We start from the raw sequence: 27,716 nt of genomic DNA on the forward strand, positions 1-27,716 counted from the left end.
TCCAAAATTTTCCTATAAATAGGAAGCTCTCAACCTTCATTTTTCACAAAAATTTTCAAAGGAAAAGAAAGATTATTGAGTGAAATAATTAGTGGTGGAGAGAGAATTTTTGAGTAAGTTCTCACTCACTCACTTTTTCCGATCTCATTTCTTAGAGATATTTGTTATGTTCGTAATATAAGGTAAAGAAAGAGGTAAGTAAATTTGATTGTGTTAAATTTTTATTTAAAATTCATACCCGAGTTTATTTGTAAGTAAATTTCGATTATGTTAATTAGTTTCATTAAATTATCTTGAGTTTATTTTTATGCAGATTTAATTATACTAGTTTTATCTTTAATATACTTCTATTTATTTTTGAGTTAAAAAATGTTCTAAACCTCTCGGGTGTTTTACATCATTAATTTCTATTTAAGAAAATATTTTTAACGTGAAAATTGTGTGACATGAGTTTATTTATACGTTGCATATTTCACGAATATATGAGTAAAAATTACATGAGTTGGTTTTTTTATATTACGTATTTCACGAAAATATGAGTAAAAATGAGATTTTTATTATATTATTTTAATTGTGAAAATTATATGATAAAAATATTTTTAAAACCCCTTATGGCTCAGAAGATACAAAAAATTACGAATGCTCGGTACCGCAACTTAAAATTTAAATAGATCAGAGTGTTCCCACACTATTTACAGAGTAATTTTATGTGGTAGTAAATTTCTTCTGAGTGCACACCGGGTCGGACCAACGTTTAATAGGGAAAATCTCACTTAATGATGATGTACGTTGATTTAGTTTGATCGGCCAGCCAACTAAGTCCAATTTTCGGACCGCACAACTCAGTCATGGGGGTAAACATGATTTATGATTAACAGGCCTAAAGGTGATTTTTAAAGTATATGTATATACATATTTAATTAAGTGTACAGAGTTATTAACGATTTGAGGATAAAATATAAGTTTATATGAACATGACCATTATTATGCCTAAATGATGTTCTAAAAGAAATGTATAAGGAAATATATATATAAAATTAAAAATTATAATTACAATTTTTTTTAAAGTTAAAAGTTTAATTTAACAGTTATAGTATATGATTATAAAATTTTAATGATATAGTTGATGACAAAAGTTTTTATGCACAAATTTTTAAATTTACATTTATTTTAAAAGCATTTTTGAAGTTATAGTATTAAATATTATTTTACGAAATTATGAAAACTCATTTTGGCCACACACTAATAATAATCTTATTTATTTACTGAGCATCGTCTCACCCCAATCATTATTTTACGTTTCAGATCATTTTGAGGAGCATACCAGAAATTTAGAGTAGCAAGTGCATGGGCGGGAGTAGAAAGAATAGAGTAGAATAAAAATTTAGCATAATACAATTTAGAATATGTTTGTATATTTTAGAATTTTACATTTTAAAAATTGAGACATATATTTGTAATAAAGCTAATTAGAGCTCTGGTAATAAAAATAATTTAGATTTATTTGCATCTACTGAAAAATTTATATGTATGAACCCACTCAGGTTTGGGTCCTTACAATTGGTATTAGAGAATAGGATATAGGTTCTGCATACTCTAATATATAAATTTTACTAGAGTTTAGGCATAAAACATGATTTGGGTAGGATTGGATAGTTTAAAATATTTTTTTTGTTGGTTATATTATTATACGTTAATAATAGATTTATGATTTTAAAATAACATTTAATCATTATTTAAGAATGGATCTTAAAGAATAGTAACATTGGAGGAAATGAGATTAATGTGAAGGATCCCAATGACAGGTAACAATCCTATATTCTCTAAAACAAATGGTAATATTATTGAAAACACATTAATTAATTTAAATATGTTATTTATGTTTGTAGAAACACGTACCCATATTGATGACTCATAATTAATTGCTAGATCAGATGCATTAATAATTTAAAATTTTCATATATATAAATATAATAATATTTGAGATTTATTTATTTTCGCTATTATTATTTTCACTAAAAATATAAAAAGTAGCACATGAGTTTGGAGGTACAACACATACAAATAGATATGAACAAAGGATTTATTCTAAAATCTGAATTTACCCAAAATTTCTTTGCATGTGCAAGTTGGATATGAATATGTATTTTTACGTTGCATATTCAGTTCTTATCAAAATATTCAAACTTAATTTAGAAATATATATATTTTGACGAAATCTTTAATTTTAATTTTGTATTAGTTTATAAGGAATTAAATACAATCTAAATGTTACTATATTATATTTAAAATAAAAAAAATCCCTTAGCATGTGCAAGTTAAATATGAATATATATATATATATATAGACACACACATTGCATATTCAATTCCCATCAAGTATTCAAGTTTGATTTAGGAGTACAAATTTTGACAGAATCTTTAATTTTTATTTTGTATAAATTTAGAAAAGTAAATACAACTTAAATTTTACTATATTATAAATAAATAAAAAAATTTAATTAATGAAAGCAATATAAGAATTAACTAATCTTCTTCAAATAACTAACCAATGTCAAATCATCAATCGGTCAAACATACCTAATATATATTTGATGTAATAATAATAATAATAATAATAATAATAATAATAATAATAATAATAATGGAATATATATATACTACTCGTCGAATATATAACTAACCAATGTCAAATCATCCCTCGATTTTTGCAAAATGCGTCGCTCGATATCGGTGACATGAGTCGCTCGATATCGGTGACACGAGTCGCTCGATATCCATGACAGGTGTCGCTCTCTCTTGATTCTCGCGACACACGTTGCTCTCCCTCAATTTTTGCAAAACGCGTTGCTCGATATCGGTGACATGCGTCGCTCTCTCTCGATTCTCAGAGCACACGTCGCTCTCTCTCGATTTCCACAACACGCGGCCATTCCCCTATAAAAAAGGTCTACCCTCCTCAAACTCTAAGTATCACAGCTTTCTACCATCTTGAACAACCACATTTCGGTTTGCAGAGATTAGTTCTTTCCAACTTTTCTCTTGGTTGTCTCATTACTTGAAAATGTTGTCAAATCACCCAACTTCTCAAGTTGTTGAGAGCAGCACTAGATCGCCAATCCAAAATGGAAACCTAGTAAGGCACAACTGGAGATTTTAGAAGAGGCCTTCTACAGCAGTCAAGGGGAACTCCTTTTTGTGGAGCGGGCTATTTTACTTGTAGCACGACTCTGACGATATTGTCCAATCAAGCCGAGAAATGTACGCTTTTGGTTTGAGAACCGTAAGCGTAAGCGGGGATTAGTTGAAGAAACCACTATTTCAACTACTGCGCTACTAATTATCCATATTACCTCCTTTGCCATTACCGCCCCGAGAAGTGCCCTTGCCATTTTCCCAACCACTTGTACCCTCATTTCTATCGACCATATTCCATCTATGAAACTTACCACTAACATTACACCAATGAGTCATACCCCTTACAATGACAGCATAGCAGTCACCACACTAGGGGCTTGTGATAATGCTGGTCTACTCCATCATTGCCAAGAGATCCAAAACGTGTTGAGACTCATGTACGGGCCACCGATGGCTCGTTATGAGCGTCCCCACCAAAGGCCACAAGGGGAAGAGGGTAGCTCTTCCACCTTTACCGAACAAACGGGCGTTCTCTCCCTTTTTCCAATCCAAGTTGACGACATTACAAGAGGTTAACTCTGCCAAGAAATAACACAAGCAGTTAGCAGTGACACTGTTAGCATTTCGATAGATGTTGACGTTGAGCTAAGGCTCTAAATGCTAGATTTCGTTTCATTTTGTTTTATATATATATATATATATATATATATATATATATATATAATTATCTTTTTCCACATCTTCTAAATTTCTTTTCCATTTCAACCCCTATTAGACCGACGATTCACACTTCAGTTTCCAAAATAAAATATTTCATCAAATTGACCCTCATTCTATTTTAAGACTTAGCAAAATCGTTCATTAATTTACTTTTTCAAATAACGCAACTACTCATTTAAAATTAGCAAATTTCGAGAACGAAATTTTATAAGGAAGAGAGAATGTGATGACCCATATATATATATACGATTAAAGCATAATAATAATAATAATAATGATAATAATAATAATAATAATAATAATAATAAAATAACAAAAATTCTCATTAATTTAATATCAATACAGAAATGCTCTTCTGTAGGATCCTTAATTCCATATTTGATGCCTAAAAAAGACCTTATCTTAGCGAGTGCTTAAAAACCATTGCGGTTCAGTCGCTTCCTGGAGGTCAGTCTGGTTAAAATGAAATTTCATAAGATAAACATGATAGACACTGTTTGTACACGTAAATAAGTACATATATATAAAATAGTGTTCTGACAAACATAACTTGTAGTAATAAATGGTAAAATAATAATAATAATATAGGTATCCTATGTGGGGCCCACATGAGTCTTGAAGTCGTGTGGGGTACACATGAGTCCCGAACCTATGTAGGGCTCATAAAACCATGTGAGGACTATTAGAGTTACGTAGGATCCACTTGGGTTTTGAAATTGTGTGGGGCCCACAAGACCATGTGGGGCTCACATGAGTTTTCGAAATTCGAATTTAATTCTTTAAAAAAAATACTAAAACATGACTTAAAAATAATAATAATGATAATAATAATAATAATTTTAAAAAATAAAAATAAATAAATAAATAATTAATTAATTAATTAAAGGGGAGTGGTGGCAAGCACTCCCATATTACCTCTATCTCTATCCCATACCTAACCCATGCCTAACCCATCCCATGCCCATTCTTTAATTTAAAAAAATTATAATTTCACCCCTCTCCCTACACTTTTACAAATTCCATTTTTTCCCCAAAATTTTCCTATAAATAGGAAGCTCTCAACTTTCATTTTTTACAAAATTTTTTAAAGGAAGAGAATGATTAGTGAGTGAAATAATTAGTGGCGGAGAGAGAATTTTTGAGTAAGTTCTCACTCACCCACTTTTTCCGATCTCATTTATTAGAGATATTCGTTGTATTCGTAGCAAAAGGTAAATGAAGAGGTAAGCAAATTTGATTATATTAAATTTTTATTTAAAATTCATACCTAAATTTATTTGTAAGTAAATTTCGATTATTAGTTTCATAAAATTCTCTTGAGTTTATTTTTACGCATATTTAATTATACTAGTTTTATCTTTAATATACTTGCATTTATTTTTGAATTAAAAAATGTTCTAAACCCCTTGGGTATTTTACACAATTAATTTCTTTTCAAGAAAATATTTTTAACATGAAAATTGTGTGACATGAGTTTATTTATACGTTACATATTTCACGAAAATATGAGTAAATATTACATGAATTGATTTTTTTATATTGCGCATTTCACGAAAATATGAGTAAAAATGAGATTTTCATGATATTATTTTAATTGTAGAAATCATATAATAAAAATATTTTTAAAACCCCTTATGGCTCATACGATACAGAAAATTACGAATGCTCGGTATCGCAGCTTAAAATTTAAACGGATTAGAGTGCACCCACGCTGTTTACAGAGTGATTTTATGTGGTAGTGAATTTCTCCTGAGTGCACACCTATGTCGGACTAGAGTTTAATAGGGAAAATCTCACTTAATGATGATGTACGTTGATTTAGTTTATTCGGCCAGCCAACTAAGTCCATTTTTCGGACCGCACAACCTAGTCATGGGGGTAAACATGACTTACGATTAACAGGCCTAAGGGTGATTTTTACAGTATATGTATATATATATTTAACTACGTATACAGAGTTATTAACGATTTGAAGGTAAAGTATAAGTTTATATGAACATGACCACAATTGTGTCTAAATGATGTTCTAAAGGAAACGTATAAGGAATATATATATATATATATATATATATATATATATATATATATATATGTATATATAATTAAAAATTATAATTACAGTTTTTTTTTTTTAAAGTTAAAAGTTTAATTTAACAGTTATAGTATATGATTATAAAATTTTAATGTTATAGTTGATGACAAAAGTTTTTAAATAGAAATTTTTAAATTTACATTTATTTTAAAAGTATTTTTGAAGTTATAGTATTAAATATTATTTCACGAAATTATGAAAGCTCATTTTAGCCACGCACTAATAATAATCTTATTTACTTACTGAGCGTCGTCTCACCCCAATCATTATTTTACATTTCAGATCATTTTGAGGAGCGTACCAGAAATCTGGAGTAGCAAGTGCATGGGCGGGAATAGAAAAAGTAGAGTAGAATAAAAATTTAGCATAATACAATTTAGAATACGTTTGGGTATTTTAGAATTTTAGAAATTTACATTTTAATAATTGAGACATATATTTATAATAAAGCTAATTATAGCTCTGATAATAAAAATAATTTAGATTTATTTGCATCTGCTGAAAAATTTATATATAGGAACCCACTCAGGTTCGGGTCCTTACATAATTGAGGATTTGAATATTAAAATGGTTTCTTGTTTTATGATTTTGTCATATATATTAAGATGTAGAGATTCTAAATTTGCCTTTGTTATATATATATATTCAGGGATGGATCTTAGAGGCAAAAGTGTGGATGAAGAAGGAGGAAGCAAGTTGGGAGCTTCTAGCAGGGATGAGATTGACACCTCTCGACTGTTGCAAGGAATAGCTTGTGAGGTTAGGGAAGAGATTAGACGGGACTTTGGGGGACCAAGCTACCCACCAGTGCACGAGGGTCACACGATTGATCAATTCACTTGTCTGAAACCCTCATCTTTTGAGGGTGGTACTGACCCGATCAAGGCTGAGAGGTGGATACAAGAGATGGAGAAGATAATGGTAGTGTTGAACTGCACTGAGGAACAAAAGGTTCTTTTCGCCACTTTCAAGCTGGCTAGAGAAGCTAAACAGTGGTGGCACACAGTGACACTATTGGAAGAACAGCGAGTGGTACCTATAGCGATGACCTGGGGTCGTTTCAAGCAGGTCTTCTATGACCGATACTTTCTTGCCACCACTAGAAATGTGAAGGCGGAAGAATTTTTCAACCTAACTCAGGGGCGCCTCACTGTTCAGCAGTATGCTGCTAGCTTCCTAAAACTATCTTGCTTTGCACCTCCCATGGTTCCAGATGAATACCAAAAGGCGAGGTGGTTTGAAAGGGGTTTGAATCCGGGGATTCACGAGCACATAACATGTTTACAGGTTCAAGATTTCACAAAACTGGTAGAAAAAGCCATTGTTGTAGAGTCAAGTCTGCAGAGAGGTACAGAGGCATTAGAACGAAGGAAAAGGTCTGTGTCTCCCCACTCCCAAACAAATGTCAGACAAGGGTCGTGGAGGGGAGATAGAGATGTTGTAGGTCAGGGACTGGAAAGAAATGATCGGGGACGAAGGGGTGATTCGTCACGCCCTTATTGCCTTAGATGTAACCAGTGGTATTGGGGAGAATGCTAGAGTAGGGGTGTCGTGTGTTACAAATGTAGAAAATATGGTCATATAGCCCGGGAATGTCGAGAACCGCCGAACAACGCACCTGCTCCAAATCAGAATCAGAGGAACGACTCGATACCTCGCCGTGGCGGTGCCCCGACACATGTTTATATATTGGGTACACCTGAGGAGGACAATGCTAAAGGCGCAGGTAATATGTCTACGTTAGTATAAGTATTACTTTTGTTTGACTTTGCATGATTTGATGTTGCATATGTTTGAATTGATTGAAATATGTAAATGTGGTTAGCTAGTTTATTAGATGTGAGAAATGGGTGATTAATAAATTTTGAGGAAGAAATTCTTTTGAGGAGGGGAGAATGTAACGACCTGGAAAATTTTAACTATTTAAAATAACAAGAAAGATAATAAAAAAGAAAAAGGGAAATAGAAGAAAGGGAAAATAAATTTTAAAGGATAATAAGCAGGCGCTCGTCGACGAACTTGATTTTCTCGTCGACGAGCAATCTTCTAAGTGTCGTCGTCATTGAGTATGCATGTCTCATCGTCGGGGGTTTACCGAGAGAGGTTCTTATATTTATGAATTTCGTCGATGAGATCTCAGTTTCGTCCACGAACTATGTTCTTGGGTTCGTTAACGAATCCAGATGTCTCGTCAACGAGGCCACAAGGTAAGTTGCCTATAAATAGGCAAAAATCAGAATTTCAGCAAAGGATTTCATTTTTATTTTGTTTCTCTCTCTAAAAACGGCCTCTCTGCCTTCTCTCTTTGAATCCAGCCTAGTTTTAACTCAATTCGACGATTGGAAGTTATCACGCAGACTCTTGGGAAGATTTTTTGCAACATAGGCGAAACAGAATTTCGATTTGAGAAGTTTGGGAAACATCTCAAAACTAGGGTAAGTGAGATATTTTAGGGTTTTATTATTATTTTGAAATATATGGAACCTAAGAAGTATTAAATGAGTGTTTTTATGAAATTTGAGTAAGTTGGGATTTTTGAAATACAAGGTCTCGTGTTTGTTCGATTTTAGGTAGATTCCTGAGGAGCGGGTAAGGGGAAATACTTTATAATAACTTTTTATTAAATTTTTAAACCGGCTAAATTTTGGGTATAAAATTCTATATATTTATGTATCATTTTCTGAACAGTACAGACATTAAAAATATTGTTTTTGATTATATAATATATTAGGAAAAATTGTGTGACATGAAAACAACTCTGATAATTAAATGGTTGCAAGTACTGCGGAATTATGATTTATTGTGTGATTGTGAATACTATTTGGGCTGCGAATTTTGCTTGGTTGAAAATACTGGTTGGTTGTGGATATTGTTTGATTGTGCACTATAGTAGATGCGTGATGTGCTTAAGTGTTTGGTTATGTTATTGATTGTGCTGTGGTTCATGTAAATTGCGATATAGCATTGGCGGTGGTATGAGGAGGTCGTTATATCGTACCTGATATAACCGTCATATAATGTTGGCAGTGGTATGAGGAGGTCGTTATATAGGTGTTTATATTGGGAGGTAAAACATTAGCAGTGGTATAAGGAGTTTGTTTTATCTATTTACTATGAACAAGGTGTTTTGTGTTGTAATCTGTGTGATGATTAGTCCTGTGTGGACCGTGTAACCTGTGTGGTTGATAGTCCAGTGTGGACCAGTCCCGTGTAGACATGTATGTTGTATGTATGATAGTCCTATGTGGACATGTATGTTTTATGTATGATAGTCTTGTGTGGATATTGCATTCTGTGTGGATATGAACCCTGTGTGGGTGTGAATGAAAACTGTAACAATTATCTTGTGTGGATTGGTTGTGGTAAGCGAATATGTGTGGAACTCAGTGAAATGACAACATTGGATATATATGTGTAACTATAATTACATAAGTATTTAGGGTAAAGTTAAATTCTCCATCCGAGGGTTTGCTGAGAAAGGAGAGTGCTCTGGTAATTATTTGTGGATACTAGAGTAGAGGGAAGCCATTTGTATGGGCGGGTAACCTTCCTTATTCTCGGAGACTTTACTTGGATACATAACCCGAGGGCTTACTAAGAAAGGTGAGTGCCCTGGTGTTAGCACTAGAGTAAGGAGAATCTACTTGTATGAACGGGTAGACTTCCCTATTCTCGGGAATTATTAGTAAAAATAATTATGTATGGGTGTATGTGATTGGGTGACAGAGAAGACGACAATGATGTGATTAAGAATGTATTTTCTCAACTGCTATTGTTAGTGAAGTATAATTGCATGTATATTCTATAATTATATATTAAACACTTTAGCCACACACTATTGTAACTTATTTCTTCCTTACTGAGAGGTGTTCCATCCCAACGATTATTTAATCTTTTCAGGTCTTCCTAGTGGTCCTGCTTAGATAGCTCTAAGGTAGGGTTGGTATTTGTGAGTGGTTACCAGAACGATTATGTGTATAGTTTTACATTTAATATATTTTATCCTGGTTATGTAATAAGAAGAATGAGATTATATTTTATGGGTTTGCAAATGTAAATATAGAACTCTGATATTTTGTTTGAGGTTATATAATTAATTATGCTGTGTGAATGGTATCAGAGATATATGATTGGTCTCATAACACTCCGGGTCCTACGTGGCGGGTCCGGAGCGTTACATTGAAATTTAAAGGAAAAAGAATTAGGAGGGCTATAAAGTAAGCAAAAATTTAATGGACCAAAAGGGGCGGGCCAAAGGGGCAAGCAAGTGAAAGAGGGGGGAGCTTATGGAAGTTTGTTGACTTTATTAAAAAAAAAAATTGTGGGGATTTGAGGAAAAAAAAACCATTGAAATAAAGAGAATCTTGCATGCTTATAAAAGAAACTTATAATCATTTTATTTTTAAAAATAGATGTTCCGTAAATCAAACATAACCTTAGTATTGCAACCAAACCACCAATTAAGCTCCTTCAAACAAAAACTGAAGAAAAAGATTTACCGATCAAGATTAGAGTAATTTGATTGGCATATATATGCGGCAAAGGAATAGTTCAGAGCCAAACAAAAAAGAAGAAGCTATATATTTCTTTAAACTTATTAAAATACAATTCTCTCAACTATACAAACAAACAAAGAAAGCAAGAAAACTATCTTTCAAAAAAGAAAAAGAAAAAAAATATTTCCTGCATGTTCACTCTAATTAAGGTTACGTTTTAGCCAGCATGACCTATCAAAAACAAAAAACAAAAAAAATGAAATAAAAATGGCAAGCCCCATAATATATATATATATATATATATATATATATATATATATATATATATATATATATATATATGGCATGTTTGGTTTCTTTTATTGGTGGGGGATATTGGATGAACATAGGGAAGGAAAAACTGATGATCTATAACTTCTTGTAAATGTAGACAGAGAAATGGTAAAAGAGAATGAAGAGTAGAGCCAGTATGGCCTGTTGGGCAAGCGAAACGGTCTTTTCATTGTCGTTTTGGGCCTTTTGGCAGCTGCTGCTGCTGCTGCTGCTGTTGGGATTACTGCTGATGCTGTAAATGATGGGAGGGGGAGGAGGTGGGGAAGAAGAACAGAGGAAAGCCATTGATATGCTCTCCTCCTCCCCTCTGTAAATGGGCCTTCCTAGTACATGCTTGGATTTCCCACCAATCCATGCCTGCAGATTTCACACATCATCATCATTATAATAATTAATTATCATTATAAAAAAGAAAAAGAAAAGAAAAGGGAAAAGCAGACATAATTAATATTCATAATTACAATTAAAGGTTGGAACATTAATCAATCATGGCTCCATGTTCACGGGAAAGCATAATGGTATAGATTTGTCATCATTTTCTCCATTTACTTTTCTTAAAATAGTTCATGCATTAATTATGATTAGACATCTCCCCTGCATGTGCTGTGAAAAAAGTATTAATAATTTCTCCGGCCAATCCGATCATCCATGTTGGGGTTATCTCATATCGATGGTTAGTTATTAAGTGTGAGCGAAACTCTCACCCCAGATCTTAGACCGTCCAATACTGATATCAGAGCCATTATTTAACATTCTTTTCGAGATGTCGGATGGTGCCTATCGATTTGGAGTCCGATGTGTGAGGGAAAGATTGTTGAGACTATCCCACATCGATTGTGGAAGTGACTGGTGGTCAGTTATTAACAGTGATAGAAAATCTCATCTCATGAGCTAACTTTTGAAGTTGAAAAGGGTCTGAACCACCCACCCGACAATCCAATCCCCTTTCATTGACTCTAATATTAAATATAACTATTTTGACATAATTGGAGGACTAGTTGGCCTTCATGATCTTACCCTAAAAAATGCACCTCATAATTGAAAGGTAAAGTGTGAGATGAAGGGAATTTTATGAAGAATTAGATACAAATATGAAAGTTGAGAAATGCTCTCCTCTTTCTTAATTGGTTAGTAGTAGGAGTGATGAACTGTACCTGGATTTGATCTCCGACAGTGATAATTATGGCATCTTTTTCTGGGGAGAAGGAGATCCAACCTTTCTTGGAGTAGACATGAAACTCCGAAGACCCCTCACACACATGCAGGCATAAGGCGTGGGAGAAATCAGATCCGCTTATCAACATTCTGATCACGTCATATCTCAGGGAGCTTACCCAAACATCATTTGAAATTTTATGACAGTGCTTGTAAAGATAGCAGATGGAGCTTAGGTGCTCTTCCTGTTCTTGTATCGAGTCACACCCATATGATAATTTTCTACGAGAATTTTCCCCTAAAATCTTTAAAATTTTCTCAGCAACCTTCTCTATTTCTAGGGAAAGGCATTCCATTTTGTCACTGCAAATTCATGAGGCAGCATTGGTTTGCAAAACGGTTATTCATAATAGACTAAAATAAAATAAGAATGCCATAAATTAAGTTGACTGTTAAGACAGTTTAGGTTTCCAATTGAGATGAGAATACATAAAATGAAATTAAATCGAATCTATAACTTTATTTTTCTTCAAATTTTTATTTTATTTTATTTCAGCTCCATCTCGTTGTATTTTGAGAATAAATACAAATATGAAATCGTTGACATTATCAGTTAAAAAAAAATATGAAAATAAAATTATTTATTTGTTACTTAAAAAAATGTAACATTAATTTGTATACTCAATGTGTTACTTTAAATTCAACTAAAAAGTCAAAATGTTTCATAAATTGTGCTCATATCTTTGAATTCTCATATATTTACAACTATGTTATTTTATCTCGAGACATATGTGGTTCGCATAAGCATCCCGAAAATTCTAACTTTATTCAAAATTTAATAATTAAATAAGAATTTATAATTATTTTTTTTTTTCAAAAGAAGAAGAAGAAGAAGAAGACGACCGAAGCTTAAGTGTCTAGTAATGAACTACAGTTGATACCTGAAATTTGAATATCCCATCGGCCATATTCCCTCCATCTCCAACTTCAACCCTTCATCTCTGCCCCAGACGAACTCTTCGCTCTCCTCACCCTCCTCGTCGCCGTGAATTTCCTCGAACCCATACGGATTTTCCGGCGACCTCGACACCGTCTTCTTCTTTTCCGGCGGCACCCGGAAAATCCCCGCGGAGGCGGCCGACACCGATCGAATCAAATCCTGCGGAATCCCGTGGTTGATCAGCTGGAAACACCCAATTATGGAAACCGATTCCAAAATACTGGAGACGGAGTCATTCTCCGGCGACTCTAGCGATTCGAGGTCGATTTTCGGGGGCGTTTCGGCGGACCGCTGTCGAGGGAAAACGCGATCGGGCAAGATAAGGTCGGGCACTCGGAGGGATTGTTCGAGGAATTCGGTGAGAACGTCGTCGTTCGTGACGCACGATCGGCGACCGGAGGCAATCGGCGATGGCGGTGGCGCCCGGAAGTCGATCGGCTTTTCGGACCTGGATTCCGGTGAGACTGCCATTGGATTGGAGATATAGCTGGAGGTGATCGCTGATCAATGAGCAGAGGCAGCTTAATTAATTAAGCTTGCTTATTCGATCAGGTTCAATTCTGGCTACTCGATCCATATGTATAGATTTCAAATTCGCAGAAAGAAAAAGAAAAAGGGTGGGGGAGGAGGAAGCAGCAATGATGGCATGTCACCGGCGTACGTACCACAGCATTCCGAGAATGATCACATCTGTTTGCTTTTTTCACCCATTCCTCTGCTTTTCCTTTACAGCCAAAGCCAATTCAATTCTTGCTTAGATATGCATGGGCCATCTTGATGACATGCAAGCTAGAATATATATATACATGTATAGACAGAGAGTGAGAGAGGGAGAGAGAGAGAGAGATAACACTGGCCTTTAAATGGTAGGAATATGGATAGGACTTTTGAATCAACAATAAGATTATTCTTCCTGATCAATTAGTCATTTGATTCAACTGTTTTTTAAAAAAATAGTCTCTATGCATAAAAATAAGAAAGTAAGTATGTTAGGTGTTTGAGGAAAAGTTTTACAATGGATATGTTTTTGCTTATGTTTGTTTCCTAAATTTTAAATATGTTAAAAATGAATCATCTTCTTTATATATCTATATTAATAAATTTAAAATCAATTTATTATACATTAATATCTAAATTATAGACACACATTAATGAATGTAGGATCACTTTATTATATATTAACATCTAAATTACAAGTACATAGACATATGGAGAGGTAGATCTCCTATATAATTTCTTGTTTCGGAGTTCAAGATTTTGTATGACAAGTTAAACCTAATCTACCTAATAGTTAAAATGTTAAGATTCAAATCTTAGAGACATGGTTTATTTTTATTTGATGTTTGAGTGGAGAAAGATAAAATTATGTATAAGTATTGTCACATTTTTCTTCTAGCAATCCTAGCAAAGCGAAAGCCTTATATATATATATATAGAGAGAGAGAGAGAGAGAGAGAGAGAAGAAAAGAAGAATTGATTGATGAGGTAGCATGAGGCTACCTCAAATTTAGGCTTTAAAGAGATGAGGATGGTGTGTCCAAGGGAACCCCACCACTGTCCGAGCTTGTAAAAAGCTAGCCTTTTATGCAAATTAAGCACTGAAAAGATGAGGGGGGGCTCAAGAATTGCTGACTGTGATTTAGAAGCTTTGCTTAAATGGTAAAAATTAACCGGCGCCAGACAGTCTAGACTGGCAACACATGTGGGTTAATAAATCAATTGCATAAGCATGAATGATTGAATGCAAAAACTCCAAAAGGGTCGTTCCCATTATTACAATGGGAGACTCTTTGTTAAAGGGACATCCCAATTATTACAATAGGAGACTCTATGTTGGAGGACTTTGATCTTTTATCTTGAAAATGGATACGGGATGAAAAACAAGTTACTTCATTATATAGATTAGGTCTTGTGAACTCTTTTGTATTCTTTAATTTCTTTTTAATTAAATAAATAACAATATTTTTAAAAAATATTTAGCTTGAAAATAGTTCTGTCATCTATTGAAATGTGAGATATGAGTCCTTAGTCTCCTACGCATTGAATGAAGTTACTACGAACATTAATATACTAGATTTGGTAGTCTCTTGGAAGACATCAAAGTGGTTAAAAACGGTTTGAGTCTTAGTAAGAATGAAAAAGGTATGATAGAGAATCTAGAAATGGATTATTTTATGTTGTCCAACTTAAGTCTAGTGAGGGTCTTCAATTAATCAAGACTACGTACATAGGTGTAATTAAGTAATGTAATTATCTACTATTTTGAATTAATTACTTAGATCAAAACCTACATTTATTGAATAAAAGTACAGATTTATCTAGTAGGTGCTAATTAACTTTTAGATTACAATGTTATATATTAATGTCTCCATTATACTTGTTTTGTGGAAGAAATTAATTAATCATAAATTAAAATAATTTACCATATCCGCTTTTGTAGCATTTTGGGGCATATGCAGTTAGGGCATATGGATGAGTGTGGAATGAAGGAGTTTTACAAGAGAAATCTTTTGAACGGGGTCAAATCATATAAACTAGATTTCTGCAAGTATTGTGTGCTTGGGAAGAAGAATAGGGTTCAATTCATGGCAGCCGCACACAAGATGGAGGAAATACTCGACTACATTCATTCGGATGTTTGGGGGCTGGTGAGAGTAGCATCACGAGGGTGACATATGTATTTCATGAATTTCATTGATGATTACTCACGAAAGGTATGGGTGTACTTGATACGACATAAGTTAGAGACGTTTGCCAAGTTTAAATTGTGGAAAACTGTTGTTTATGGTGTGGCTCTTATACTTGGGGTTTGATAAACAAAGGAAGCAAAACATAAGGGTGGTGGTCAGCAAGGAGTCATCGATGAGTACCCTGTCCTCGTTGACGAGTAGATACCAAGAGGCCCAAAAGTTCAGAGTTTTTGAAATACCGAGAGTAGAAAAATAGGCTCATCGACGAGTGTCCGTACTAGTCGACGAGTGGCTTTCTCTGACTTGTCAACGAGTGCCCTGTTCTCATTCATGGGTGCGCCTTGGCTGTGAGAAAATATTTGAATTTTGAATTGGAATGTTGGGGTGGTTGGGAATTCGGAGGGAAACTTCCAAAGGAGTCTTATTTATGTTCTTCTAGGCATGTATTGATAGAAGAGAGAGATCATTGTGAAGTATATTGTGTACTTTGAATTTCTTAGTGAAATTATTGTGCCAATTGCTTCCGTGGATGTAGGCTTTTCCGAACCACGTTAATTCTTTTGTTGATTCTCATTGTTTCTCATTTACTGGTTGTATTTCATTTGCTTGTTGTTGTTTTACTTATTCCACCGTGCATCTTTTATTCGATCATTATTATAACAAATTGGTATTAGAGCGATTATTGTCATGGCATCGAGATCATTTTCTGCAAGATTTGACATTGTCAAATTCGATGGAACTAGAAATTTCGATCTATGACAGAGGAGAATTAAGGATATACTTGTACAACAAGGAATGTGAAAGGCTTTACTTGACGTTCAACCATATGGAATGGATGAGACAACATGGGGAGAATTGCAAGCAAATGTCGCTTCTACAATACGCTTGTGTTTGGCCAACGAAGTACTCTATCGGGTGATGGAGGAGGATTACAGTTATACATTATACTCACTCTGCATAGTTGAAAATACCCTTTTCATTTCCATCGTATAAACCAGTTCAGTAAACAAATAACACCATTTGCATAAATCAACAGATATGCATAAAAGACACCCCCTGGGACTAAACACCATTTACTTCCTCCATGGTACGGGTTGTGTGGCCCGAAGGCTGAACTTAGCCATGGGTGACCAACCCAGACTAAGTCAAAGTATCCATCTACTAATACACCTGCAGGCATCCGCAACCCAGTTGCAGGTCCGATTGCCTTACCACTTCTTGGTCCGGACCCCAGGGAAGGTACACCCTCTACTGAGGCTAATCGGCTGAAACCACCCTAAACCTCTCTATACAGTGTGGGCGCACATGGCCAAATAATAATTCTTTAACAACGATACCGTACTCACAATACAACTGGTCCACAGGGTTCCTAAAGCATATCATGCAATTTAAGTAATGAAAATAGTAGTTTAATCTCATTTTGTACAAAACCTACCATTTAATAACACTCGACCCCAACCGTCACATAATACCCAGCCCTTGGCCGTCAAATACCACTCAACTCTCAGCCGTTAGACAAAACCCCGACCCTCGGCCGTCAATTATAGCCGACCCCCAGCCGTCAAGTAAAAGTCGGCCCCCGGTCGCACATAAAACCCAGCCCCCAGCCATCATATCAACACTTAGCATTTTCACAAACAGTTCTCATATATTTCACAAACAATTCTAGTATTTTCACAACCATACACAAATTTGGTTATACAATAACCCCCAGATATTATTCACCTGCCACACGATTTCAGTATTTAAATGTGGTCCATAAATAATCAACAAGTACCTCATAATATATTTAATTGATCAACAACCCTTCACCATCCATATTATTCAAAATACCATATCATATATATATTTTAGGTTTGAAAAGTCCATTTTGAAAGGTTGGTTTTCGAAATAACAATTGAAAACATAAATATACATACATACGAAGCAGTCTGATCGGTTCAACTTTAATAAAATACTAACTTAACTTAATCCCCTTACCTATTTACTGAGAGAGTTCCTACGACGCTCCTAAAGCCCAACTCACGGTAACACAGGCTCTAAAACCATGAAAACACATTTCCCTAGTTTAATAAACTCAAATCTTAGATTAGCAACCATTAAACATCCTCAGGCCCATACACCCCATTTAACTAATTACATGCTAGATAGATAGCTCATTTCTACCCTTACCTCAACTTTGAAGTGATGTTTGGAAATTCCCGGTTCAAAAATCTACTATGCTAGTGTAACAACCTACCTATTTTGCCATATATTTTTTTGCCTCATAATAACATACATAATAATCCTGATATCCTGTTAAATAGTCATAGTCGTGATCAACTTGGACCCATAGGTACCGGGGATATACTCGTCATACAACTCTGATACCGAAGCAGCGAAAAAAAAAATTACATATATGCCATACAACACCAGAAATCATACCAAAGTTCTACTGAATTTGTCAAACATATACAATCATCCACAGAAAGACCCAAAAAGATATCCTAGAGTCTCAATACAAAAATTCATCTGATCCTAACTCAACTACTTACCCTTCTGACAGGATAACTCGATTAGCTTTTACTGCTGCTGGGCTTTATTCGCCTTTCTACTTAGATTTCCTGAAATGTTTGTAATGCTGAGGGTGAGACATTTCTCAGTAAGAGAAATAAACTGTTGGCCTTATAAGACTTGTAGACACTCTATTTTTGTCCGGGCCAAAATTTATCATTATTATCATTACTATACTATTATTAGTATTATTATTATTTTTATTACTATTATTATTATTTATTATTATTATTATTATTATTATTATTATTGGTATTTTTATTATCATTATTATCATTATTTTGCTATTATTATTATTTTAATTACTATTATTATTATTATTATTATTGTTTTATTATATTATTATTATTATTAGTATTATTAGTATTGTTATTATTATTGTTTTACCATTATTGTTATTATTATTATTATTATTATTATTCTTATTATTCTTATTGTTGTTCTTCTTCTTTTAGGGTTTTGGGGGAGAGCCTATTTATAGGCTCATTCTCCCAGCCAAAGCGGGGGGCGCACGGTCGTAGAGGGGTCTCCACACACAACCCTAACCCTCTCTTCCATCTCTCTCCCATTCCATTCTCACACGACCACAACACAGACCCTCAAGAACGGTCGTGAAGACCAAGCAAAGAAAAGAAAGCCCTAGCATCACCTCCACACACCCTCACTCTCATCCCTCCAGCCTTACAGCCATCAGGACCTAACCATCTCCTTTCACCCTACACCACACTTCCTTTGCTTGCTCCAGCCACGGCCAGCCCAGCACCATACTATCTCCACGGCTGCTGTTGTTCCTCCCACACACACCTTTGCAGCTCTCTCTCCCATCTCTCTCATTCTCTCCATCTCACTCTACTCCTCTTTACACATTGCAGGAGCGACCCAGCCTTACCCTCGCCTCACCATCTCTGGTGTCCTCAGTTTTCTGCAACATCACCGTTATCCTCTCATCCGTCATCCTGGTTCAGCCCCTCTGTCATTGGCGTTCTCGCTTTCCCCTGTCATCGTTTCTCCTGGTCTCGGCCCCTTGCTTCCTTTTATTCGTCATCATGTTCCCGGCATTCCCATGGCTTTGTTGTTTAGATCATAGATTGCCGTAGAGTTGCACCGGCTACCATCTTCGATCGTCTCCTGCTCCGGTAGCTGTTACACCAGCCACGACAGTCCTGTTCCAACAATATCCATATCGTTCATCTCCGGCATCGTCATCGCCACCACGAAGGATCTCCGACCATCGCTCGGTTCCAGCGAGTCCGTGGACGTGTCCCAGCACAAGCTTCAGAAGACTCTCACGTCATCCTTGTCGTCGGTGATCGGCGTAGTTGTCAGCGCCGTGTTTGCCGTGTTCTCCCACTCCACCACCGGTACCACCCTCATCCTCACGACACCGCCGCGCTCAACAGCCTCACGGCTCTCCTTCACACCAGTAACCCCTAGCTTCCCTGCACATCAACACAGTTCGGCCATCACACCAGTAACCCCTATCTTCCCTGCACATCAACACAGTCCGGCCATACACACCATACATGCTATACACACACAGACACACGTGCACGTGTATTGTATTTTACTTTATATTTTTTTTATTCTTTTTGTTTTTCATTTATTTATTTATTTGTTTACTTATTTATTTTTCAGTTTCTTTTCTTATTCTGATTTGTTTTAATGTTTAAAGCTTAAGACTTCATTGTATGATTATGTATATTAACATATTATTTATTGTAGTACGTAGGCAATATTCGCATCTGGCCTTTTTATTGTATATATGTTAAAATTGTAATATTGTGTTTACGGTTTCATTTTATTGTTGTGATATTTGTTTGGATTTTTTTTTGTGGTAATTATTTTAAATACTAATCGGTTCGTTCTCATTATTGTAGGATTTTGTTTTACTTTGGAAGTAAAAGTTCTATTGTTTGATATTTAAATGTAATAAGTTTTGATTGCCGAATATTATTGAGTGCGCCATATTCATGTTATATGTTTAATATTTAAGGTTTTTTTTTTTAGGTCATATTTAAACATGTGATTCGTATTTAGGGTTATGGGTGTGTTTATCTAAATAGGTCGTGTTCATTGTTGTATGTATTTAGGGTTTTGGTTGTTATTACATTCATTTTATGTTTAATAATTACATATTCAGGATTGTGTATTAATTTTGGTTGCCACATTGAATAGATACGCATTAATTTTAGAAATAACTTGTTTCCATAAATTCAATTATTTTCTTGCCCTTTTCATTAGCTTACATATTTTAATTCTAAATTTGATTTGTTTCCATAGTTAATTGTTCATATATGTGTGTGTTTGTTTTAAGGAAAGTGTTATAAAATATGTGCATTATATGTAACACTACTATTTATAATATGGTCATTATATTATCATTACTATTGATATTATTTATTATTATTACCACTATTGTATTTATCATTATTACTGTTAATATTATTAGTATCCCTCCTATTATCATCATCATCATTATTATTATTATTATTATTATTATTATTATTATTATTATTATTGTCCTTACCATTTATTAGCATTATTATTATTATCATATACTTTTTTTTACTATTTTCTATGTTTATATTTTATTACAGTATTTAGTATTCATAGTATTTTTGTTAAGTATTTTCGTGTGTTTATCCCTATGATTTTAATGCGAGGGTACGAGCTTTCGAGTTTCACGTATCTTTGGTTCTGAGGGAATATGTATATATATATATATATATATATATATATATATATATATATATATATCACGTATCTTTGGTTCTGAGGGAATATGTATATATATATATATATATATATATTGCGTGTGTTTTTGTATTATTTATTGATTTATTTGTTTTGCATGTGTATTTGTAAATTCACTAAAGGAGTAATTTTAAAGACTTTTTAAATTAAATTAGGGATAATTCCAAATTAATTAAGTATCGTTCATAAGAATAGGCGCGTAAGGGGTGCTCGTACCTTCCCCTCGCGTAACTGAACTCCCGATCCCAGCTCTGGTAACGTAGACCCATTCTACTCTTAACCAGGTAGCAATTAAGTGTTCTAACCACACTAAAAGGTTAGTGGGGACTTCGATACTCCTTGTTTTTTTCCCGAAAATTAAAATCATATTTTTATTTCGCCACCCCGGCACACCTGCGCTTCGGGACGTTATGACAGCTTGGCGACTCTGCTGGAGACTTTTAAGAGTCGAGCCAATAATTAATTAGGAATTATCCCAATTTAAATTTATTAAGTCTTTTAATTACTTCATTTTATTTTGTAAATAAAATACTCCTATATTTGAATAAAGTAATTTGACTTAGTAAAGACATATGTTGCCATAGTTATAGATATTTTTGAGTTAATAGTCGTAAATATCCTTGAGTAAAATTCTCATATACGTAGATATCCTTAATTAATGTGAATATTTAGTTCCCATATAGGTAGATATCCTTAATTAATGTAAATATTTGGTTTCCATATAGGTAGATATCCTTAATTAATGTAAATATTTGGTTTCCATATAGGTAGATATCCTTAATTAATGTGAATATTTAGTTTCCATATAGGTAGATATCCTTAATTAATGTGAATATTTAGCTTCCATATAGGTAGATATCCTTGATTAATGTGAATATTCAGTTCCCATATAAGCAGATGTCCTTGATTATTGTGAATATTTAGTTCTCATATATGAAGATATCCTTGATTAATGTATTTAGTCCTAATATATGTGAATATACTTGACTTAAATGCTTGTTACTATATTTGTAAATATTCTGAATTTAATGTAAACATTTAGTTTCCATGTTTGAAAATATCCTTACTTTAATGAAACTATTTGTTTATATGGTTGTTTGAATAAGCATGTGATTAATTGTGAATAAGCGTGTGATATGCATGTGGGGTAGCGGGATTGGGTTAAACTTGGATTCACACACTTTCACGTTCTATACCTTGGCCTTACCTGCTAAGATTAGAAAGGGGTGTAATAGTGTTTGTCCCTTTCGTAGCTTAAGCTTGATGGGACCCGCAAACCACTCCGCTCAGTTTAAATTTTGTCCAAACCCCTTTTGGGCGAAGATGGAGGTTAGATTAGGAACCTTTTTATCAATAGGGATTAAAGTCTACCCACACATACTTGTATATAGTTTTCCTTAACTAGGATAGAGCCATGAAGAAACCTGTATATACATAACTACCCTAGGTCGGGACAGGAGCCACATCCCTCTTCACATATAGTCTGTTCTATATATGTTGTGAGATACTTTGTATTATATCATACATTTTGCATCCATTTTAGACATGCATACTACTTAGCCATTATTCTAAAAAAGCCCAATAATGAGATCATGACCCATCCTTTCAAAAAATGAAGCACTTGGCCTGAGCATTTTAAAATATGGATCAGCCCGACTCTTTTTAAGTAACTCGGACCCAATTTTAAAAAAAAACAAATCTAGGCCTGACTTTTTTCTAAGCAAAAAAACTTGACTCAGGCCTGATTTTCAAAAGGGCCAAACACAGATTTCAAAAGCGGGCCTTGACCCTATTACCTAAAAACCCAGGCCAACATTTTCTAAGCAATTCAAGCTCAACTCCTTTTCAACTAGGGTCTGATCCTATTATAAAATAGCTTGAAGCCCGTATTTTAAAATATTCGAGGTCCAAGTGCACATTAAAATTCACAAGCCTGCATTAAATAAATCCAATCGATTGACTAGCATGGGTCAACCCCAAATTCAGATCATAACTCGATCCTTCAAAGAATCTAAGGTGCATAGACCATCATCAAGGAAAGAAATGATTAAGGGAAGAATTGAATTGAAATTGTGGCCCATCAACAGTCATCTTAATCTTGAAATCCTTCATTAGTGGAATTTTTTAGAATTCTGGCAAAGTAGTCATTTGGATTACATCGCATTCATGCACTTCATTTCATGCATAGCCATGCACAATAGGTTGTATACATGTTCATATCCCTATTGGTATGTATTTGTGCACTGGGTACACCTATGCATAAATACCCATTGCATAACATAATCATTCCATGTTCAATTTCATAACCATGCATGCATAGTCATCTCTAATGGGTCAATAATCATATTCCAATTGTCTGCAAAATCATAGGCCAAGGTGGCAAAGTTAAAGATCCAGGATTCCAGTATTGAGTAGAGCAAGATGATCTCTATACAGAGAAAGGTTAGGATCATGGGGCCTCGTTGCGTGATCAAAGTAGGAATGTAATAAATGCCATCGAGTTGGAAGATTGATTGGTATTCAACTTTAGAAGTGAGCTCACATGATACAAAAATGATATGCTTGATCACCTAAGGGTGAAAGAGGAATGCATCCATACTTTTCATTTAAATCATTTTGAAATTGAATGAAATAAGAATGTCTTTCGGTCTCATCTCATTTCATCCTCTTTGGATCATCACTCTATGCCAAATTTTGCCTATTTTTGCTTGCATTTTGTGTGACATAGGAAATACTTTTGTTAGTACAAAGGATTTGGGGCCACTAGCTAGTTTTGGGAGTCTAATCAATAGGGCAAAAAAAAAAAAAAAAAAGAGGATGAAGAAAAAGCCTCCAAGATGTAGTTTAGTAAAGAATGCCACTTCAAGATGTTGTCAAGAAGCTTTGTGGGATGTGAATTGTAAAATGAAGAAGAGTCGTAGGAGAAATATACATAAATGACTTCTCAAACTTTGTCCTACATTTGTTTGATGAAATCGGTGAAAAAGTCTCCTATCTTTATTATCTAAATTATGATTAGTGTCTTAAAGGTATGATGATTATATTCTGATCAAATGAGGGGTGACTATCTTTGATCAACCAGTATTCCTAAAAAGAACCAAATAATGATTTACCATTTGCTAACTCATTCGAGTCTGAATATTAAACTAATATTTTCTTAAAAGTCAGTTCATTAAAAATTCAACCTGTGTTTGGGTCTCCTAGTGTTTGACAAGTCATTTGAGACAATGATCACTACCAAAATGATGACAGACCATTTTTATGCTACCTAGAAGAAAGTCAAAGAAGAAATTCCTTGCAAGCCCTTTTTGAGCCCGCCCAATTCAATTTTTAATTAATTCGCCAAAGGATCACACCCCACACTGGGGCAGTTTTAAAAAGATCAGTCCCAAATGAAGTTCAAATGAAAATGAAGTTAAGATTTCTTCATAAAAAGGAAAAGCAAAAGTTGAGGTAAAAGAAGAAGAAGAAGAAGATGAAAAAATGAGAAAAAAAGAAAGAGAAAAAAGAAGAAAAGGAAGGAAAAAAGAAAAATAAGGGACATGATTCATATGTGATCTTTGACTAGCGAATACATATGATAAGATTGATAAATTTTAAGCCTTATTTAAATCTTTCTTTCTTTAACTCATACCCTTAGCCTACATAACGGTCCAAATGAGAGTTTTGACCATATTGGTATACATTGTTGTCTCAAATGATTTGTTAGATTCAATTACGAGTCTGAACTATGTAATGACTTGATCCTGGAAAGGTACGTAGGGAGCTTGTTCAACAAAAAGAAAAAAAAAAAACAAGTTTGGTCAATACTTTGCAAATATGGCACCATAAAATGAGGCAGAAATTTTTATTATGGGATGAGATTTTTTAGCCTTAGTTTCCTTGTTCTTGGTGAAGCCTAAATCTTAAGCCTACATTTCGTCCCGTGTCTTAAAGTCCACCCTGAGATTGGAACATTGATCAGAATACTTAATAAGACACTAGTCATAATTCAAGATAGAGAGTTTGAAATAAACTTGAAATAAGTAAAAAAGAATCTCTAAGTGGTGATACAGTGGAGGAGTTACGGTTATGAGGCTAAAAAAAGAAAAAAAGAAAAAAAAAAGGGTTTGCCCATTGATATAATTCTTTAAGTTAGCAAAGTTACATTAATGTCAAAGTACTAATAAAATTCATCTCCTATTTAATAAACACCGAAAATCAAGTAAAGACAAGCAAGTTTGTGCATTCCATCCATATTCTTATTGAGATTGAGTTATCTGATTGCATGCTTATTTATTTAAATTTCAAAGAGATTTTAAAACATTAAGGATGCGATCCAAAGAAGATCCCTATGGAGAAAGGGCAGTCTAATTGAGGTAAAGGTCATATCAGGTTTTAGAGATCTCCTTATTCAATGAGAATCTAACAGCAGGGTCAAGATTAGTGACAAATACATTCAACTGGGGCAAATTTCGAGTCAAGTTTTAATGGGACCCATTCAAACACCTTCTTATCAGATTGGAATATAAAAACAAGGTCAAGATTAGCTATAGATCCATTCAACTGGGGCAGATTTTGTGATTTTCGGTTGAGCCAAGTCAATCACCCCATGATCAGATGAATCAAGAAAATTGAGCCAAGATCAGTTACAGATCCATTCAAATGCGGCAAGTTTCATGTAGAAATTCGAAAACATGGCCAAGATAAAAGACGAGGTTGTTGGTCACAAGCGCGTTGGGAAAAAAATTCATGCATTGTCATACATGACCTACATTTCATGCATTACCCTACATTTCACGCATTACCATACATTTTATGCATTGTCATACATTTCACGCATTACCTTACATTTTATGTATCATCATACATTTCATAAATTGCACAAAAAATAAAAAATAAAAAATAAAAAAATGCATACATATAGCTACATATCCTCACACTCTAGCATCACAAGCTAGCAATATGCATACAAATAGCAACATATCATTGCATTCTAGTATCATAAGTTAACAACATGCATACATATAGTAGCATATCATTGCATTCTAGCATCACAAGAAGTAATAGAGTTGCCTTCACACTTGTCTTAAGCTTTGGAATGATCATTTGACATCCTTGATTGAGAGATTCCTGCGGTGCTAATATCTGAGCTAGGGTAGCAGACCTCAAAGCGCACATTGATTTACTTAGAAACTAGGGCAGCTAACCCCAGAAACACATTGATTTATTTTGAAACTGGGGCAACAGATCCCAAAGACAAGAGGATTCATTCATTGACATCAGGACCTTATCCCAAGTGCATTTCCCAATAGAGTGACCATTTTCCAAACTTTGATTTCATACCTTATTACAACTTGAAGTGACTCGGATGATCGTATCCACTATGGCTCGGATTCTTACATTTGCAACAAGCCATTATTGTGTCTCATGGCTCGGATCATCATATTTGCTACGACTCGGATTCTTACATTCAAAGCAAGCCTTCCTTGTGTACCTCAACCTGGGTTATTACATTTGGTACAAGTCATTCTCATATACTTAGGCGCTCGGGTTCTCAAACCCAGTGCAAGTTAGTCTCATGTACTTTGGCGCTCGGGTTCTCAAACCCAGTACAAGTTAGTCTCATGTACTTTGGCGCTCGGGTTCTTAAACCTAGTGCAAGTTAGTCTCATGTACTTAGGCACTCGGGTTCTCAAACCCAGTGCAAGTTAGTCTCATGTACTTAGGCGCTCGGGTTCTCAAACCACGTGTGTAACGACCTGAAGAATAATGGTATTTAAATAATAAAAAGAAAGGGAAATGGAAATCGGAAACAGAAGGAGGCAGTCACGTTCGTCGACGACATTGCACTTTGGAAGGAATAGCCGAAGGAAATTATTAAGGTCTCGTCGACGAACACAGGGGATTCGTCGACGAGGGTATTAGAGGACCTCGTCGACGAAGGTAAGATTCGTCGACTAGGAAATACCGAGAGAGGTTTTGGGCAGTCTGAATTTCGTTGATGGGGAGTGGGTTTCGTCGACGAAATTATTAAAGGACTTGTCAACTAGATGACGTGGCTCGTCGACGAATCCAGCCCTATAAATAGGGAAAAACTCAAATTTTTTTTGGAAAACTTGCGCAAAAACCCTCTCTCTCTCTCTCTCTCTCTCTCTCTCTCTCTCTCTCTCTCTCTCTCTCTCTCTCTCTCTCTCATCCTACGGTCCTTCCTCCTTCTCTCTTCGATTTCAGGCCGGATTTCAGCTGGTTCAACAATATGAAGCCACCACGACGCTCCTGGGAAAGTTCTCTGCAAGTCTGCTAGAGCGGATCGTCAGTGGGGCTGAGTTGGAAACCATCCCAAATCCAGGGTAAGGTTTTCTACTTAGTATTTGGTTATTTGACAGTTGTAGGAATTGTTATACGCGTAGAAATATTGAACTTTAGTTCTGGGAAATGCTGTTTCCAGGGTGTTGAGTTGGGAACCCTGCGGGTGCGGGACAAATTTTCTTAGGGGCTTTTCGGGGATCAGGTAATGGGATAAACTAAACTAGTTCTTTTTGAGAAAATGTATGTATATATAGCATTTGATTTCAGGAAAGTAAATATGTTCATATATATGATTTATATTTTAGAAAACACTGTTGAAAATGATGGTATGTTGAATATGCGGAAAACCTGTTAGTGTGGCATGAGTAGAAAATATCATGAAATACTATTTTCTGGAAATATGATTATGATACAGATTTTTATAATGAAAAACCAGCGTACGGGCCGAGATTTTTATATATTTTATGGCGTACGGGCTGAGCTATGTATATGAT

General features: G+C 34.6%; 2 protein-coding genes across 2 annotated transcripts; one reads left to right on the forward strand and one right to left on the reverse strand.

The window, feature by feature from the left end:
- Positions 1-6,601: 6,601 nt before the first annotated feature.
- LOC131163523 (uncharacterized) lies at positions 6,602-7,804 on the forward strand. Its single transcript, XM_058120118.1, has 4 exons — positions 6,602-7,156; positions 7,238-7,430; positions 7,536-7,676; positions 7,776-7,804. Exons 1-4 carry the CDS (start codon positions 6,602-6,604, stop codon positions 7,802-7,804), a joined length of 918 nt encoding a protein of 305 aa, XP_057976101.1.
- Positions 7,805-10,838: 3,034 nt separating this feature from the next.
- LOC131164331 (flavanone 3-dioxygenase 2) lies at positions 10,839-13,518 on the reverse strand. The gene is made up of 3 exons (XM_058121440.1): positions 12,876-13,518; positions 11,934-12,297; positions 10,839-11,136 (listed from the first exon to the last, which is right to left on the reverse strand). The coding sequence occupies exons 1-3, from the start codon at positions 13,403-13,405 to the stop codon at positions 10,855-10,857; spliced, it is 1,176 nt and encodes a 391-aa protein (XP_057977423.1). The 5' UTR covers positions 13,406-13,518; the 3' UTR covers positions 10,839-10,854.
- Positions 13,519-27,716: the final 14,198 nt, after the last annotated feature.

This window comes from Malania oleifera, chromosome 9, assembly GCF_029873635.1.
Source record: "Malania oleifera isolate guangnan ecotype guangnan chromosome 9, ASM2987363v1, whole genome shotgun sequence".
Taxonomy (NCBI): domain Eukaryota; kingdom Viridiplantae; phylum Streptophyta; class Magnoliopsida; order Santalales; family Ximeniaceae; genus Malania; species Malania oleifera.